This window comes from Neofelis nebulosa, chromosome 8 (genome assembly GCF_028018385.1).
Source record: "Neofelis nebulosa isolate mNeoNeb1 chromosome 8, mNeoNeb1.pri, whole genome shotgun sequence".
Classification (NCBI taxonomy): Eukaryota; Metazoa; Chordata; class Mammalia; order Carnivora; family Felidae; genus Neofelis; species Neofelis nebulosa.
The window spans coordinates 105,546,261-105,561,866 of NC_080789.1; the positions used below are offsets into that span (position 1 = coordinate 105,546,261).

Consider the following 15,606-nt stretch of genomic DNA (forward strand, 5'->3'; position numbering starts at 1 on the left):
ATCCATAGTATATTTCATTATTGCATATAAAAAGAGGCTGTGAAATCTTTACATGAAAAATGATCTCCAAAGGATAGACATTAGTTATTACAACTATCACTTAAAATACTTACACTTTGACTAAACAAGGTTAATAAGGAATACAAGATTTTTGTTAAGACCAGGACATAATGGTTTACTGAAAACAGAAGACTATTTTCATAGGTAGTTATACATAAAATATGATGAATACTTTAAAACACCTCTTAACCAAAAAAATGTTCTTCCCTTCAGAATATAAATTCTAATTTGGCTAGAAAATGACATGATCTTTTGCTTCCAGTTACAAAACAAAGCATATGTTGTGATTCTAATAAAAAGCGAACATAAATTTAAAGTAAAAATACTAAAAGGAGACCCGAAAAGACTCACAGGCACACCATGCTCCATCAGTACATTGGGATTCATGATGGTGACTAACTGATGCAGGAGATCAGGCTGGGATTCAAATAACTCAGGGGCCAGCTCCCTCATCACCTCCTCCAGTTGTTCTGCAGCATGAGATGGCACACCATACCAGGTCTTTGGTTCCCCCCTAGCAAAAGAAACAACTGTTTAACTAGGTGAGAGCATGGTACCAATGAGGCCAGGGTCTCTCATGCAAATCCACTAATTTATAATTAATTTTGTTTGTCCCATGGTCATAGATTATATACCCTGAATCCTGGCAAACCAACTCATAAATCTATTGTTTGATGAGCTATTGTTCATAAAGAAGGTAAGGCAAGAGTATATAAATAGGCAGGCACATACTTATCACTACTATTAGAAAAGCAATTCAAAGCACATGAACTCTTTAAGGTGGATCAATAAATAGTATTTCAAACAGGAAAGATCCTATCCGAAAAACCAACATCATTCTAAAGGATACTGACATGGTACCTTGATTTCAAGTCCACTGGACATTCCAATTATCCCCACAATGACCAAAGTCAAAGTCAGTACTCTCTAGACTACTTTTACATAACTTCATTAAGTTGATTTACTATCCAACAAAATAAGGCAAGGCTGGAAATTGTTGAAAACTTAAAGAATTCTATCTATAAATCTTAAGGACCAAACTGGCCCCATTAATGTACCAGACTTTAGCGGACTAGAGTTCATTTATAATACTAAATTGTACTCCTAGGAAATGGATTTAATGGATCATACTATATTTATAAAATAGCTGCATTTCCTAATCCTAATACAATCCACAGTGCTGTCTCTAACAGAACTTACTATAATCATGAGAATGTTCTATAGCTGTGCTAACCAATACATACAGCCCTAGTCACCTGTGACCATAAAGCACTTGAAATATGTTTCCTATAACTGAGGAATTACATTTTTAATTGTATCTTAATTAAAAAAAGATTGTTTTTAATGTTTATTTATTTTTGGGAGAGAGACAGAGGATAAGTCAAGGAGGGGCAGAGAGAGAAGACACAGAATCCGAAGCAGGCTCCAGGCTCTGAGCTGTCAGCACAGAGCCCGATGCGGGGCTTGAACTCACAAACCAAACCGCAAGATCCTGACCTGAGCTGAAGTCAGATGCTTACCCAACTGAGCCACCCAGGTGCCCCATTCTTAACAAATTTACATAGCCACATTTAGCTAGCAGTTATCATATTAAACAGCACTGTGATAAAGCAGAGAAATAAAATCACTATAGTTTTCCACTGCAAAGAGTGATTTGAGTAGTATCTTCCAAATGGAGAAAAAAACATCATATAGTTGATATCATAATAATGGACAAGGAACTGGGCAAGTAAATAAAAGCTATGGGGGAGATACAAAAAAAATTCAGCCAACAAATTTAATGAATACACATGTAACAGGCATTTTTAGGGAAAATGTTACCAAAAAGAAAAAAAAATCATTTGATAATTTCCAATACTGAAGGTTTAGTCAGATCTTAATTATATACACACTTTGAACATTCTACCTTGAATATCAAAAGATACACCAAGTAATTTTCATGTACACCAAATAAGTATCATTTGGTCTAAAACTCTAGGCTCTGAGGGTACCTGGGTGGCTCAGCTGGTTAAGCGTCCTACTTCAGCTCACGTCATGATCTCACAGTTAATGAGTTCAAGCCCCGAATCAGGCTCTGCGCTGACAGTGTGGAACCTGCCTGGGATTCTCTCTCCCTCTGCCCCTCCCCTGCTCATGCACATGCTTGCTCTCTCTCTCTTCTCTCCCTCTCTCTCTCAAAAATAAATAGTTTAAAAATAAAAAAATAAAACTCTAGGCTCTGCTGCATGCACATATTTTAAAAGGGAAGGTATCTGAGATATACATATCCTTAGACCTCTACACTTCTCAATATGTTACCCTACTTTGGATAGGAAATACTTTTAAATTCAGCTCTTACTAACATATCACCTAATACTATATCACACCTTTAAAAAGGTAACTAAACATATAACAAAGATCATATATACCAGTGTAAGTAGTTGATGGAATAACTCCAGTGATCTTCAATGTGCCAGCAGAAAGAAGAAAAACACATTCCCACATAGAGCCATGGCACTTTCATACCAGAGATGTCTACATTAATGTGTGCAAGAACAGACTGCTCTAGGACAGGCATATTATTCAAATTCCAACCAGAAAGTGCATACTCCTATAAAGAAAAAAAAAGATGTAAATGAAAGATCAGAAATGACACGTGCCCAATAGAAATTTCAAGGCAGTCTTTTAAAATAAGGTAAAAATTGTATATAATATTTATAATAATCTAGTCCATAGAATCGTGCTCTTTGCTCTCTGCAACATGTAACTCATATACCTATTCAATCCTGTCTCCTGTCTAGGTGGCATTTAGATTTCCCTTTAGTTATTTCAAACACCTCTGGTTTATTCTGAAGCATATGAGCAATTTTTTTACTACTCCTCCCTCAAATACACTACTATAAAATTATGTGAGACTCATTTTAATAGGACAGTATTATATTTCTATTTTATCCCTAGTAGTGTAACTTCCCCAAATATTTATAGCATGGTGCCAGATATTGTGAAAACAGAATACTACGATATGTAATCCTGCATTTATGCCAACAGCAAAGACTAAGATGACACAGAAAGTCACCATTACCACCCCCACTAGCAACTCACCTAGAAATACTGGATAAATTATAATAATGAAAACATTTGTTTCATAGATGAACTCAAAAGAAAAAAGAATTTCCAGTTTCCAGAAACAAAGAAAAAGGAAAGAAAGGCAGAATGAAAAAGGAAAGCTACTGACTGAGTTTTCATAGAGGCTTCTCTGGATATAAGGGCTGGACACTGAGTTGCAAAAGCCTACCCTGAAACCATTATGAAGCCTTAAAATACTTATCATCCTTGCTGGGAGCAGTTCTCAAAGTGGGGTCCAGGGAACCCAGAACTATTTCTGGGACTATGCAAAGTCAAACTATGCTCATAGGAACTGTTAAGATGTTATTTGCCTTTTTACACTCATTCTTACAGGGATGTAGTGTGAATTTTCCAGAGGATACATGATATGTAACATCACAACAGAGTGAATGCACAAAGAAGAAAGTGAACCCAGCTGCCTTCTATCAGGTAGTTGAAAACTGCTAAACGTGGATGCCAGGTACTGAGGGAAGGAGGAAAGTTCATTATTTTTTTTTTTTTTTTCAACATTTTTTATTTATTTTTGGGACAGAGAGAGACAGAGCATGAACGGGGGAGGGGCAGAGAGAGAGGGAGACACAGAATCGGAAACAGGCTCCAGGCTCCGAGCCATCAGCCCAGAGCCTGACGCGGGGCTCGAACTCACGGACCGCGAGATCGTGACCTGGCTGAAGTCGGACGCTTAACCGACTGCGCCACCCAGGCGCCCCGGAAAGTTCATTATTATGTGCACTTTCCACAATACAGAGTTGAAAAAATAAAACCCTCAAAGTAAGAGCTTTAACAGCCAATGACAAAGCTGAAGACAGAATGTGTCAACTAAAAGTCAGATTTGAGGATATCATCCACATTGTAGCACAAAAAAATGGAAACTATAAATATGTAGTTAAGAGTCGCAGAGGACAAAATAAGAAAGTCCATCATAGGTTTAAGTAGGAATTCCATGCAAACTGGTGCAGCCACTCGGGAAAACAGTGTGGAGGTTCCTCAAAAAATTAAAAATAGATCAACCCTATGATCCAGCAATAGCACTGCTAGGAATTTACCCAGGGGATACAGGAGTGCTGATGCATAGGGGCACTTGTACCCCAATGTTTATTTATAACAGCACTTTCAACAACAGCCAAATTATGGAAAAAGCCTAAATGTCCATCAACTGATGAATGGATATAGATGTGGTTTATATGCACAATGGAATACTACTTGGCAATGAGAAAGAATGAAATCTGGCCATTTGTAGCAACGTGGATGGAACAGGAGAGTATTATGCTAAGTCAGGCAGAGAAAGACAGATACCATTATGTTTTCACTCATATGTGGATCCCGAGAAACTTAACAGAAGACCACGGGGGAGAGGAAGGGAGGGGAAAAAAAGGTACATAGAGGGAAGGAGGCAAACCATAAGAGACTCTTAAATACTGAGAACAAACTGAAGGTTGATGGGGCGTGGGAGAGACGGGAAAGGGGGTGATGGGCATTGAGGAGGGCACCTGTTGGGATGAGCACTGGGTGTTGTATGGAAACCAACTTGACAATAAATTATATTTAATATTAAAAAAATAAGTAGGAATGCCATTAAGAAATAGTAAAGAAACAGGGGCGCCTGGGTGGCTCAGTCGGTTAAGCATCCAACTTTGGCTCAGGTCATAATCTCGCAGTTTGTGACTTCAAGTCCCATGTCAGGCTCTGTGCTGATAGCTTGGAGCCTGGAGCCTGCTTCAGATTCTGTGTCTCCTCCTCTCTGCCCCTCCCATTCTCATGCTTTGTCTCTCCCTGTCTTTCAATAATAAATAAACGTTAAAAAAAATTAAAAACAAAGAAATAGTAATGAAATATGATTCATACCCTCAATATGTTTTTTAAAAAAGGTTTTCAAAAAATACTATTCAATATGTTTTTTAGTTGGTTGGTCAGCTGGTTGTGTGAAAACATAATCAATCTAGTTGAAGAGGTAAGACCTACATACAAACAGTTTCAAGACAACAGTATACACATGAAATTCCAAACACAGATAAAAGAGTAAATTCTTGGGGCGCCTGGGTGACGCAGTCGGTTAAGCGTCCGACTTCAGCCAGGTCACGATCTCACGGTCCGTGAGTTCGAGCCCCGCGTCGGGCTCTGGGCTGATGGCTCGGAGCCTGGAGCCTGTTTCCAATTCTGTGTCTCCCTCTCTCTCTGCCCCTCCCCCGTTCATGCTCTGTCTCTCTCTGTCCCAAAAATAAATAAAAAACGTTGAAAAAAAAAATTAAAAAAAAAAAAAAAAAGTAAATTCTTTAGTTCTTCAGAGGACAATAGTAATTAGTGTGGGTTTGCATCATTAAGAAAACTTTTTTTTTTAATATTAATGTTTATTTATTTTTGAGACAGACACAGACAGAGAGAGACAGAGTGTGAGCAGGGGAGGGGCAGAGAGAGAGGGAGACACAGAATCTGAAGCAGGGTCCAGGCTCCAAACTGTCAGCAACAGAGCCTCATGCAGGGCTCAAACTCATGAACCGCGAGATCATGAGCTGAGCCGTAGTCAGAGGCTCAATCGACTGAGCCACCTAGGCACCCCAGGAAAACTTTATAGAAAAGAAGAACCTGAGTAAAGCTTAGAAAAATAGATAAGATGTGACAATGAATGACAGAAAGACAGAATATATACTGTCCTGGCTGGTGAAGGGGAAGACTGAAATTAGTCATACTCAGAAACACAGGAAATAAGATTGGAAAAGAAGAATGGACCTTTAACCTTAAATTAAGAAGCTTGGGTTTTATCCTATATTCAGAAAAGAAATAAAACAGAATCTGAAAAATGAAACAGTATAAACATAGTATCTTAAATATTTTTAAACTTTTGTTTATGGAAAGTTTCAAACATAAACAAAAGTAGACAGAACTGCATAATGAACTCCAGAAGACCTCTCAACCTTAACATGTTAAGTAAAACCAATATATTTAAATTTTTTTAACGTTTATTTATTTTTGAAACAGAGAGACAGAGCATGAACAGGGGAGGGTCAGAGAGAGAGAGGGAGACACAGAATCTGAAACAGGCTCCAAGCTCTGAGCTGTCAGCACAGAGCCCGACGCGGGGCTTGAACTCACAAATCGCAAGATCATGACCTGAGCCGAAGTCGGACACTTAACCGACTGAGCCACACAGGCGCCCCAAAGCAATATATTTAAAATGACTGCAGAGACAAGCAGTAAGCAGAAAATCTGGTTAACATAACAGGCCTAAGACTACTATTCTTCAAAAAGCCTACTTAAAGTTCTCTTGGCTGGTATGTGGAAACTTACATGGCAAACAGCTCCCTACGCTAATAAAAAAGAGTGATTTATGATGCCTAGACCATACAATGTGGTTTATGTACACTTGCTTTCCTTCTGGGAGTTTGGGATTTTATAGTATGTGTTAAGCAGAGGATGCCCAGGTCACCAGCCTCCAATAAAAACCTTGAGTTGGGTCACTAATGAGCTTCCCTGGTAGGCAATACTTCCTACACATTGTCAATTTGATACTAGTGCCTTCTATGTAACTCCATTAGGAGGACTTTTGGACACTTCTACCTGGTTTTCTCTGGATTTGGGCCATGCATCTTTTCCCTTTGCTGATTTTGCTTTGTATTCTTTCACTATAGTAATCATAGCCATGAGTCCTCCCAGAAAATCAATGAACCTGGAGATGGTCTTGGGGACTCCAAACACGAGTGGTCATTATTTAAGATTATGACAATCATCCCAACATGATGTGACAGGACCTAGACAAAGATGGTAGTAGTGGGTATGAAAAGAGGCCAGTCCTACAGAAAATAATGTAAAATGAACTAACAGGATTTAGTCAATGACTTAATATGGAGCCAAGGACAAGAAGAAAAAAATGTTCCCAAGTTTTCAAGTTCTGTGCCTATTTTTATTCCTTAGAAGCCCTGTTGGTAGAGCACATTGTATTCATAAGACAATATATTAACTTCAGAAGTACTTCTCCAGTAAACTATGACTCCAGAGAAATACGCTATCAGATACTGAGAGCTATCTCATGCCGGAAGTTCAACACAAATGTACAACGCCTAGTGAAATGTTGGTAGTTAATCTGCTATTCTAGTACAGTAACTTTACCGTAACTGATATTAAGTATAAAAAGTCTGAAGGTTTTACACAAACTCTAATTAGTCCTTAAAATCCTTTTGTAATAAAGAAGTCCTCTCATTCTATCTTTAAACACAACAAAAGTATCCTGTGAAAAACATTACTGCTTAGAAAACAAAGAGCAAATCCATGATCTAGTCTAGAAAAAAAGTTGTATCACCTGTCTCTTTATACTATGGTTGGTTACAGCCCAGCATTTCTCCACATTCATAAAGGTGAATAGAGCAAAAGCAGAAATAGATAAATATTCATTTAAAACTCAAACATGGAGAAAGATTAATATTTGTCTTATTAATATTAGGTGCTTAGGTTTAACACTTAAAATAATCTTTAAAATCTCTGTGACCTTGTTTTTAAGATCAGAAGATATAAATATCTGTTTAAGAACAACTTAAAAATTCAGAACAGGGGCGCCTGGGTGGCTCAGTCGGTTGAGTGTTCAACTTTGGCTAAGGTCATGATCTCGCGGCTCATGAGTCTGAGCCCCGCATAAGGCTCTGTGCTGACAGCTTGAAGCCTGGAGCCTCCTTCAGATCCTGTGTCTCTTTCTCTCTCTATCCCTCCCCTGCTCACACTCTGTCTCTTTCTCTGCCAAAAATAAATAAACATTAAAAAAAAGTTTTTTTAATAAAAAAAAATTCAGAACAGAAACAAAATTCAGAAAAAGAAAAAGTCTCTTCCCAATAATTCAGTAATTGCCCACCACTTGGCAAAGGAAGGGTATAAAGAAACTCTGATGTGTTTCCTTACACCTATAAAAACCACATTAAATTCAGTGATACTGAACAAACCATCTGTATATTATCTATGTTCTCCATCTATTGTAATCATCCTCTTTCTCCCTTGGTAAAACCCAATGTGTATTCTCTAATCTATATTATCCTAACCTGATTATTCCAACCTGTACTCTACCTACGCAGAAGGAAAAATATAATAACAAGGCTAAAATAATAAGAAAGCCAAAAGATGTAACTTTTGATCATAAAGAAACGAAACAAAATGAAAACTTAATTCAGCACACATTAAGTGCTCAGATACTGGTTGGCATAATATCCAATGAGATGGTACCATGAATAAACTGGGTAGGTAATGCTATAAGGAATTAGGATGGACTGAACAGGGCCTGAAGGGACTCAAAAACAAAAAACAAAAAGGGTAAGACCATGTAAGTAGTATACTCCATTTCTTTTTAAAAAGAATATGTAATTCTGCATGTGTGATATATAAATGCTTGCATAGAGGAGCGCCTGGGTGGCTCAGTCAGTTGAGCGTCTGACTTTGGCTCAGGTCATGATCTCGCGGTTTGGTTCGTGAGTTCGAGCCCTGCATCAGGCTCTGTGCTGACAGCTCAGAGCCTGAAGCCTGCTTCGGATTCTGTTTCCCTCTCTCTGTCCCTCCCCCACTCATGCTCTGTCTCTGTCTCTGTCTCTCTCTCCCTCTCTCTCTCTCTCTCTCTGTCAAAAATAAACTTTAAAAATAAATAAATAAATAAATAAATAAATAAATAAATAAATAAATAAATAAAATAAATGCTTGCATAGATCACTGTATCTGAAGAACAGCTAGAAGATGAAATAGTGTCTTCCTCTCTTACATTGGTGATCTGGGTAGGAGGGAGACTTTTAATTGTAAAGAATTTCCAGCAGTGGTAATATGGAGAGGTTGGGCAATTCCCCTCCACAAAAAACAAAGATAAATCTGGACAGAATTATCAAAACAGCCATTTCTAAGGCACTATAAATCAACTAAAGGCAAACAACAGAACAAGACAAAAAACTGAGAAGCATTTACAACTGAAAGACTATAAGCCTGAATAAAAACATTCCCAGATAAGCAAAGACTGAAAAAAATTCATTCCTTAGCAGACCCATACTACAAATAAAAGCAGTCTTCCAGCCTGAAAGAAAATGACCTGAAAAAGTAAGTTGGATCCCACAGGAATAAATGAAGAGCATCAGAAATGGTGTATTTGTGAGTAAATAGGTAAAAGAGTATATGTGTATTTTTTACCTTCTCTTAACTTTTTAAAAAAGATGGTTTAAAGTAATAATTATATTGCTGTGTTGTCGTGTTTATACAATATGTAGACATAATGTATAACAATACAGTGGGAAATGAAGAAAAAAGTTGCTATATTCACCAGAATTAGGTCAATATTAACATAAAGTAGGCTGTGTAAAGACCATTTAAAAAGTTAAAAAGGGGCAAAAGGGGCACCTGGGTGGCTCAGTCAATTAAGTTCCTGACTCTTCATCTTGGCTCAAGTCATGATCTCACAGTTCATGAAATCGAGCCCCGAGTCAGGCTATGCACTCAGCGTGGAACTTGCTCGGGATTCTCTCTCTCCCTCTCTTTCTGCCCTTCCCATGCACACACGTGTACTCCCTCCCTCTCTCTCTCTCTCAAAAATAAACTTTTATAAATAAATAAGATGCATATTAGAATTCCTAGAACCACTAAATAACTAAAAAGCATATATGCAAAACAAAAAAATCTAGAGGAATTAAAATGGTATTATGAAAAATCTCTGTTTAACACCAAAAAAAGGCCACAAAGGAGAGACAGGAACAAAAAAAACGACGAGACACAAAATCACAAAATGAACAGACATGAATCAACCGTGTCAGTAATTATATTAAGTGTAAATACACTAAATACTCCAATCAAAAGGCAACCCTCAGACTAGGTTTTTTAAAAAAGCAAGATCCCGGGGCACCTGGGTGGCTCAGTTGGTTAAGTGGCCGACTCTTGATTTTGGCTCAGGTCGTGACCTCACAGTTCAAACCCCCTGTTAGGCTTTATGCTAAGAGCACAGAGCTTGCTTGGGACTCTCTCCCTCCCTCTCTCTGCCCCTCCCCTGTTGGCATGCACGCACATGTACAACGCATTCAAAAATAAATAAAAATAAGCATTTTTTGTTTTAAGAAGGCAAGATCCAATCATATCCTCCTACAAAAAACACACTTTAGATTCTAAGATACAAACAGATTCAAAGTAAAAGAATGTTAAAAGATATACCTTGCAAATACTAACCTTAAGAGAACTGGGATAGTTATTCTTTTTTATTTTTTAATTTTTTTTTAATCTTTATTTATTATCAAGAGACAGAGACAGAGCATGAGCATGGGAGGGGCAGAGAGAGGGGGAGACACAGCATCCCAAGCAGGCTCCAGGCTGAGCTGTCAGCACAGAGCTTGACACGGGGCTTGAACTCACAAACTTCAAGAAGCATGATCTGAGCTGAAGTCGGACACAACCGACTGAGCCACCCAGGCGCCCCAGGATATTCTTTTAACTATATATCCTTCTGCACTATATAATCTTTTTTTTTTAACCATGTGTAACTCTTTTCATAGGAAATAAAATTCTTAATCACTGCCAATATAGAAGGAAAGGAAAAGTGAAAAGGACCAAAATAATGAGAAAAAGAAGTGAATGATCATCTTAATTCAGCTTTATACATAAGGGTCATCTCCTATTTGACAGAACTTCAATATATATTACAGTTTAAATGCATTATTTGAAAACCTACCTGCTCAGGTGTTGAAGGAAACTTAATTTTGAACCTATCAAGAAATGTAACTCTTTTTAAAAAAATCTTAAATCACTTCAAACACAAAGAGGCAAAATTTTTTTAACTGGAATCAAAGTTTTAAACTAATTAAAATGGTTGGGGCACCTGAGTGGCTCAGTCGGTTGGGTGTCCAACTTCAGCTCAGGTCATGATCTCACAGTTGGTGGGTTCAAGCCCCACATCGGGCTCTGTGCTGACAGCTCAGAGCCTGGAGCCTGCTTCAGATTCTGTGTCTTCCTCTCTCTCTCTCTCTTTGCCCCTCCCCCACTCATGCTCTGTCTCTCAAGAATAAATAAACATAAAAAAAAAATTAAACTAATTAAAATGGTTTTGGGGCACCTGGGTAGCTCAGTCAGTTAAGCATCCGTCCGACTTTGGCTGTCATGATCTCACAGTGTGTGGGTCTGAGCTGTGCTAACAGCTCAGAGCCTAGAGTCTGCTTCAGATTCTGTGTCTCCCTCTCTCTCTCTCTGCTCCACCCCCGCTGTGCTCTGTTTCTCAAAAATGCACAAATGTTAAAAAAAGATTTTAATAAAAATAAAAATAAACTAAAATGGTTTTAAAATGCAAAGTTAATGGGAGAGTGGGGAGAAAAAATAATAATAGTAATAATAAAATGCAAAGTTAAGGGTGCCTGGGTGGCTGAGTCGGTTAAGTGTTCCAACTTCAGCTCAGGTCATGATCTCACAGTTCGTGAGTTCAAGCCTTGCGTCGGGCTCTGTGTTAACAGCTCAGAGTCTGAAGCCTGCTTCAGATTCTGTGTCTCCCTGTCTCTACTCCTCCCTCACTCACTCTGTCTTTCTCTCTCTCAAAAATAAACATTAAAAAAAAAAAAAAAAAGGTTTTTTTAATGCAAAGTTAAATTTTTAAGGGTACTTTGAATGTATTGTTTTTAATTTTTTTTTAATGTTTATTTATTTTTTGAGAGAGAAAGACAGAGCATGAGCAGGGGAGGGGCAGAGAGAGAGTGAGAGACAGAGAATCCGAAGCAGGCTCCAGGCTCTGAGTCGTCAGCACAGAGCCCGTCACGGACTGTGAGATCATGACCTGAGCCGGAAGTCGGACACTTAACTGAATGAGCCACCCAGGTGCCCCTGGATGTATTGTTTTTAAAACTGAAGATAATATATAATGTCCAAATCCTACAGATTGAATATTTTAAATGAATGTAATCCCTTAAAATTAGAGAAAGGCAGTTTTCTACTATGCAAAGGCTAAATCAGCTTGGGCTAAGTTTGAATTACTACTATCTGCTCTGCACCTCTTCTTCTGGCAACATCTTTCTCCGACCATCCTTCACAGGAAATCCACTTCCAAAGTCTTTTGAGGAGATATCAGCTCCATACTCTACAATAACATCTTCTTCAATGCTGCTCACCAGCCGCCAGAATTCCTTTTCTACTAGTTCTGTAGGAACCATCTATACAGGGAAAACAAAGATTACAGATTACTAACTCACTATAACCATAACCTTCTAAAACATAAAATGCAGATCAAGTGAACACAAACCCATGATAAAATGAAAAGTCTTATTTCCAGAGCTGAAAAGACCAGGTTCTTAGCTTTTTCCAATGAGGACAGCAAAATGCTAAAGGCAACCTAAATGTTCAGAAAAACATAATGAACTTGAACTGCCTTTTTCTGTAAACTGTTTTCCAACTAAGAAATATAAAAATGACCCAGGACATCAAGAAAGAAAAAAGGAAATGCAAAAATCAAGGCTGAACTTTAATAGCTTTGGCAAATTTTTTGGATAAGGATTTTAAAAAGCCCAAGATCCTCTAGGAGAAGAACAAACTTCATATTACAAGTAACAACAAAAGGAGCAACTGCCACATACTTCATGGTTTTCTATAAAAGATTTCCTACAGAAGGCTAATAAACAATTCCAAGATCAAAGCAGATTTCTCAACAGGAGAGTACACACTGCCACATTAGCAAATGAAAAAAATAGAAACAGATGCCAGGCCCCTTATCTTTAGATTTAATATTCTATCATCTTTCTCATGCTGTCCCGATTTTCCACAAAATGATGAAAGTAAAAAGCAAACCAAAAGCTTTGGACACAGATAAATCTTCAGACTTCCCCAAACCGACCTAAAAGAAAGATACTCACATGAACTGGCATATTGAAATAATCAGACTTAAAATTATCTGCCATCTCTCCAAAGCTCTGAAGTGTATACTCTCGTACAGCTTGTTCAAATCCAAAGGCCTCTCGAGGTTTATTGCATTCCTAGGAAGAAGAAATACCTAAGATTAACTCACTGAAAATGAACAAAATATTAAGGCTCTCAGACATTACCTTCTTTGATCATTTCCCTAGGGGAAGCAAATCCAATCAACCTTAGCAAAACAAGTATTAATTACTTGCAATATGAAATCAGTAAATAATGTTCTAAAACCTTAACTGCATTTTCACAGCCTTCCAGTAGGAAGGTGGCAATGAGACAGCTTCAGACTCTGGAGTTGGCATTAAGCTCGGCACCAAGACAAGGTGAGAGGGGCGCCTGGGTGGCTCAGTCGGTTAAGCTCGGCACCAAGACAAACACCTGGAGGACTACTGACATGCAATCAAGCCCAGGGATGCTACTCATTCTCAGTTTACCAGTGGATTTAGCAATGGAGAAAATAAATGTTCACAGACAAAGGAAAGATAATGGATAAAGGGATATCCACTTGACTGCTAGAATATCTAGCTATAGGAATGGTTGTTTCACACCACCAATCACCCTAACCAGTATCTTAACACAAATTCTCAGAGTATAACTGCTTTGGAATCATCTAACCATGAGAATAACAAATAATAATTCAAAGCTCTGAATACACCTAGATACAACCCAGCCAACTCCTTCCCTTCCATATCCTACCACAAACATTCTGTTAAGCAAATGGATTAGGTATTTCAGGACAATAATGTCAATGTAATCTTTGAATAAGAATAATTTAGAATAATCAAGTAAAAATTTAAATAAGCTAATAGATACTATCCATTTATCTGTTAACATGAGAACTGGAGGCATAAATCCTAAGTTCCAGAGCTTTATGTCTGATTTCTACTTTGGTTTTTTTTTTGAAGTTCATTTATTTAAGTGATCTCTACACCCAACATGGGTCTTGAACCCATGACCCCAAGATCAAGAATTACATGCTACAGGGAGCCTGGCTGGGTGGCTTAGTCAGTTGAACGTCTGACTTTGGGTCAGGTCATGATCTCACGGTTGTGAGTTCGAGCCCTGCACTGGGCTCGCTGCTGTCAGCACAGAGCCTGCTTTGGATCCTCTGTTCACCCTCTCTCTGTCACTCCCCTGCGCTTTCTCTCTCTCTCTCTCTCTCTCTCTCTCTCTCTCTCTCTCTCTCTCTCAAAAATAAAACATTTAGGGGTGCCTGGGTGTCTCAGTCAGCTGAGTGTCCGACTTTGGCTCAGGTCATGATCTCGCAGTTTGTGAGTTCGAGCCCCGCATTGGAGCTATCAGCACAGAGCCTGGAGCCTGTTTCAGATTCTGTCCCCCTCTCTCTCTGCCCAACCCCACTTGTGCTCTGTTTCTCTGTCTCTAAAATAAATAAACATTAAAAAAAATTTTTTTTAATTTAAAAAATTTAGGGGCATCTGGGTGGCTCAGTCAGTTAAGCATCTGATTTCAGCTCAGGTCATGATGTCACAGTCCATGAGTTCGAGCCCCGCATCAGGCTCTGTGCTGACAGCTCAGAGCCTGGAGCCTGCTTGGGATTCTGTGTCTGTCTCTCTCTGCCCCTCCCCCGCTCATGCTCTGCATCTCTCTCTCTCTCTCTTAAAAGTAAATAAACACTAAAAAAAATAATAATAATTAAAAATAAAACATTTAAAAAAAGAGTTACATGCTCTTCTGACTGAGCCAGCCAGGTTTCCAGGAATATGAACGTTCTGAGCAAGAGTATCATTCACCTACAGCAATAAACAGAATTATCTAACCGATAGTCAGAAAAAGAGTTTTTGAAAGGCAAACTGCCGTAATACAACTGTTACATTTTCATTCAATATTGCTCTTAAAAAATCCTAGATATTTTAAAGCACCTGGGTGGCTCAGTTGTTAAGCATCTGAATTCAGCTTAGGTCATGACCTCACAGCTTACGAGTTCAAGTCTCACACTGGGTGAGCTCGAGCCCTGCTTCAGGAGAGCTAGTGCTCTGCTTCGGGTAAGCACAAGCCCTGTTTCAGGTAAAACATGAACCCTGGATGAGCTCCACCTCTCTCTTTCTCTCTCTCTTTCTCTCTCTCCCTCTCTTTCACCTGTGCCCTCTCTCTCTCTCTCAAAAAAAAAAAAAAAATCTTAGAGATTTTAAACATTGAAGAACAAAGCAAGCACTTTTGGAAATTGGATTTACTGTATGTGTGTATGTGTATATTATTGTTATTAATTAAAAAAGAATCTATAAAGTTTAGGCTTGTACCTCAGCAACACATTTAGGACACCTCCAGTCTCCTTTGGGCACATCAGGTAGTGGGGGAATTAAACAAAATGTATGATAGCTGTCATCACATCCATCACACAAAAGCAATTTATCTTCATTATTTCCCCGACCACAAAACATACAAACATAGAGATCAACCTGTTAGAAAACAAACAAAATAAAAGTCTATTTTCTACAATAAGTAATACTGAATTTTTACCAGGAATTCCTTAATTGAAACAAAATAATGTATACTAAAAAGTACACATAACTTAAATCCTGAATATTTTTTAAATGACTG

At 38.3% G+C, this 15,606-nt stretch overlaps 1 protein-coding gene across 2 annotated transcripts in view; it reads right to left on the reverse strand.

The window, feature by feature from the left end:
• The window catches only part of KDM5A (lysine demethylase 5A), a 97,374-nt gene that overhangs the window by 54,831 nt on the left and 26,937 nt on the right, over positions 1–15,606 (reverse strand). For both annotated transcript variants that reach the window (XM_058744088.1, XM_058744089.1), the window contains exons 8-12: positions 15,306–15,464; positions 12,990–13,109; positions 12,135–12,293; positions 2,469–2,650; positions 412–574 (exon numbers count right to left, since the gene is read on the reverse strand). In XM_058744088.1, the coding sequence (XP_058600071.1) occupies positions 412–574; positions 2,469–2,650; positions 12,135–12,293; positions 12,990–13,109; positions 15,306–15,464 (783 nt within the window). The remainder of the gene's footprint in view (positions 1–411; positions 575–2,468; positions 2,651–12,134; positions 12,294–12,989; positions 13,110–15,305; positions 15,465–15,606) is intronic.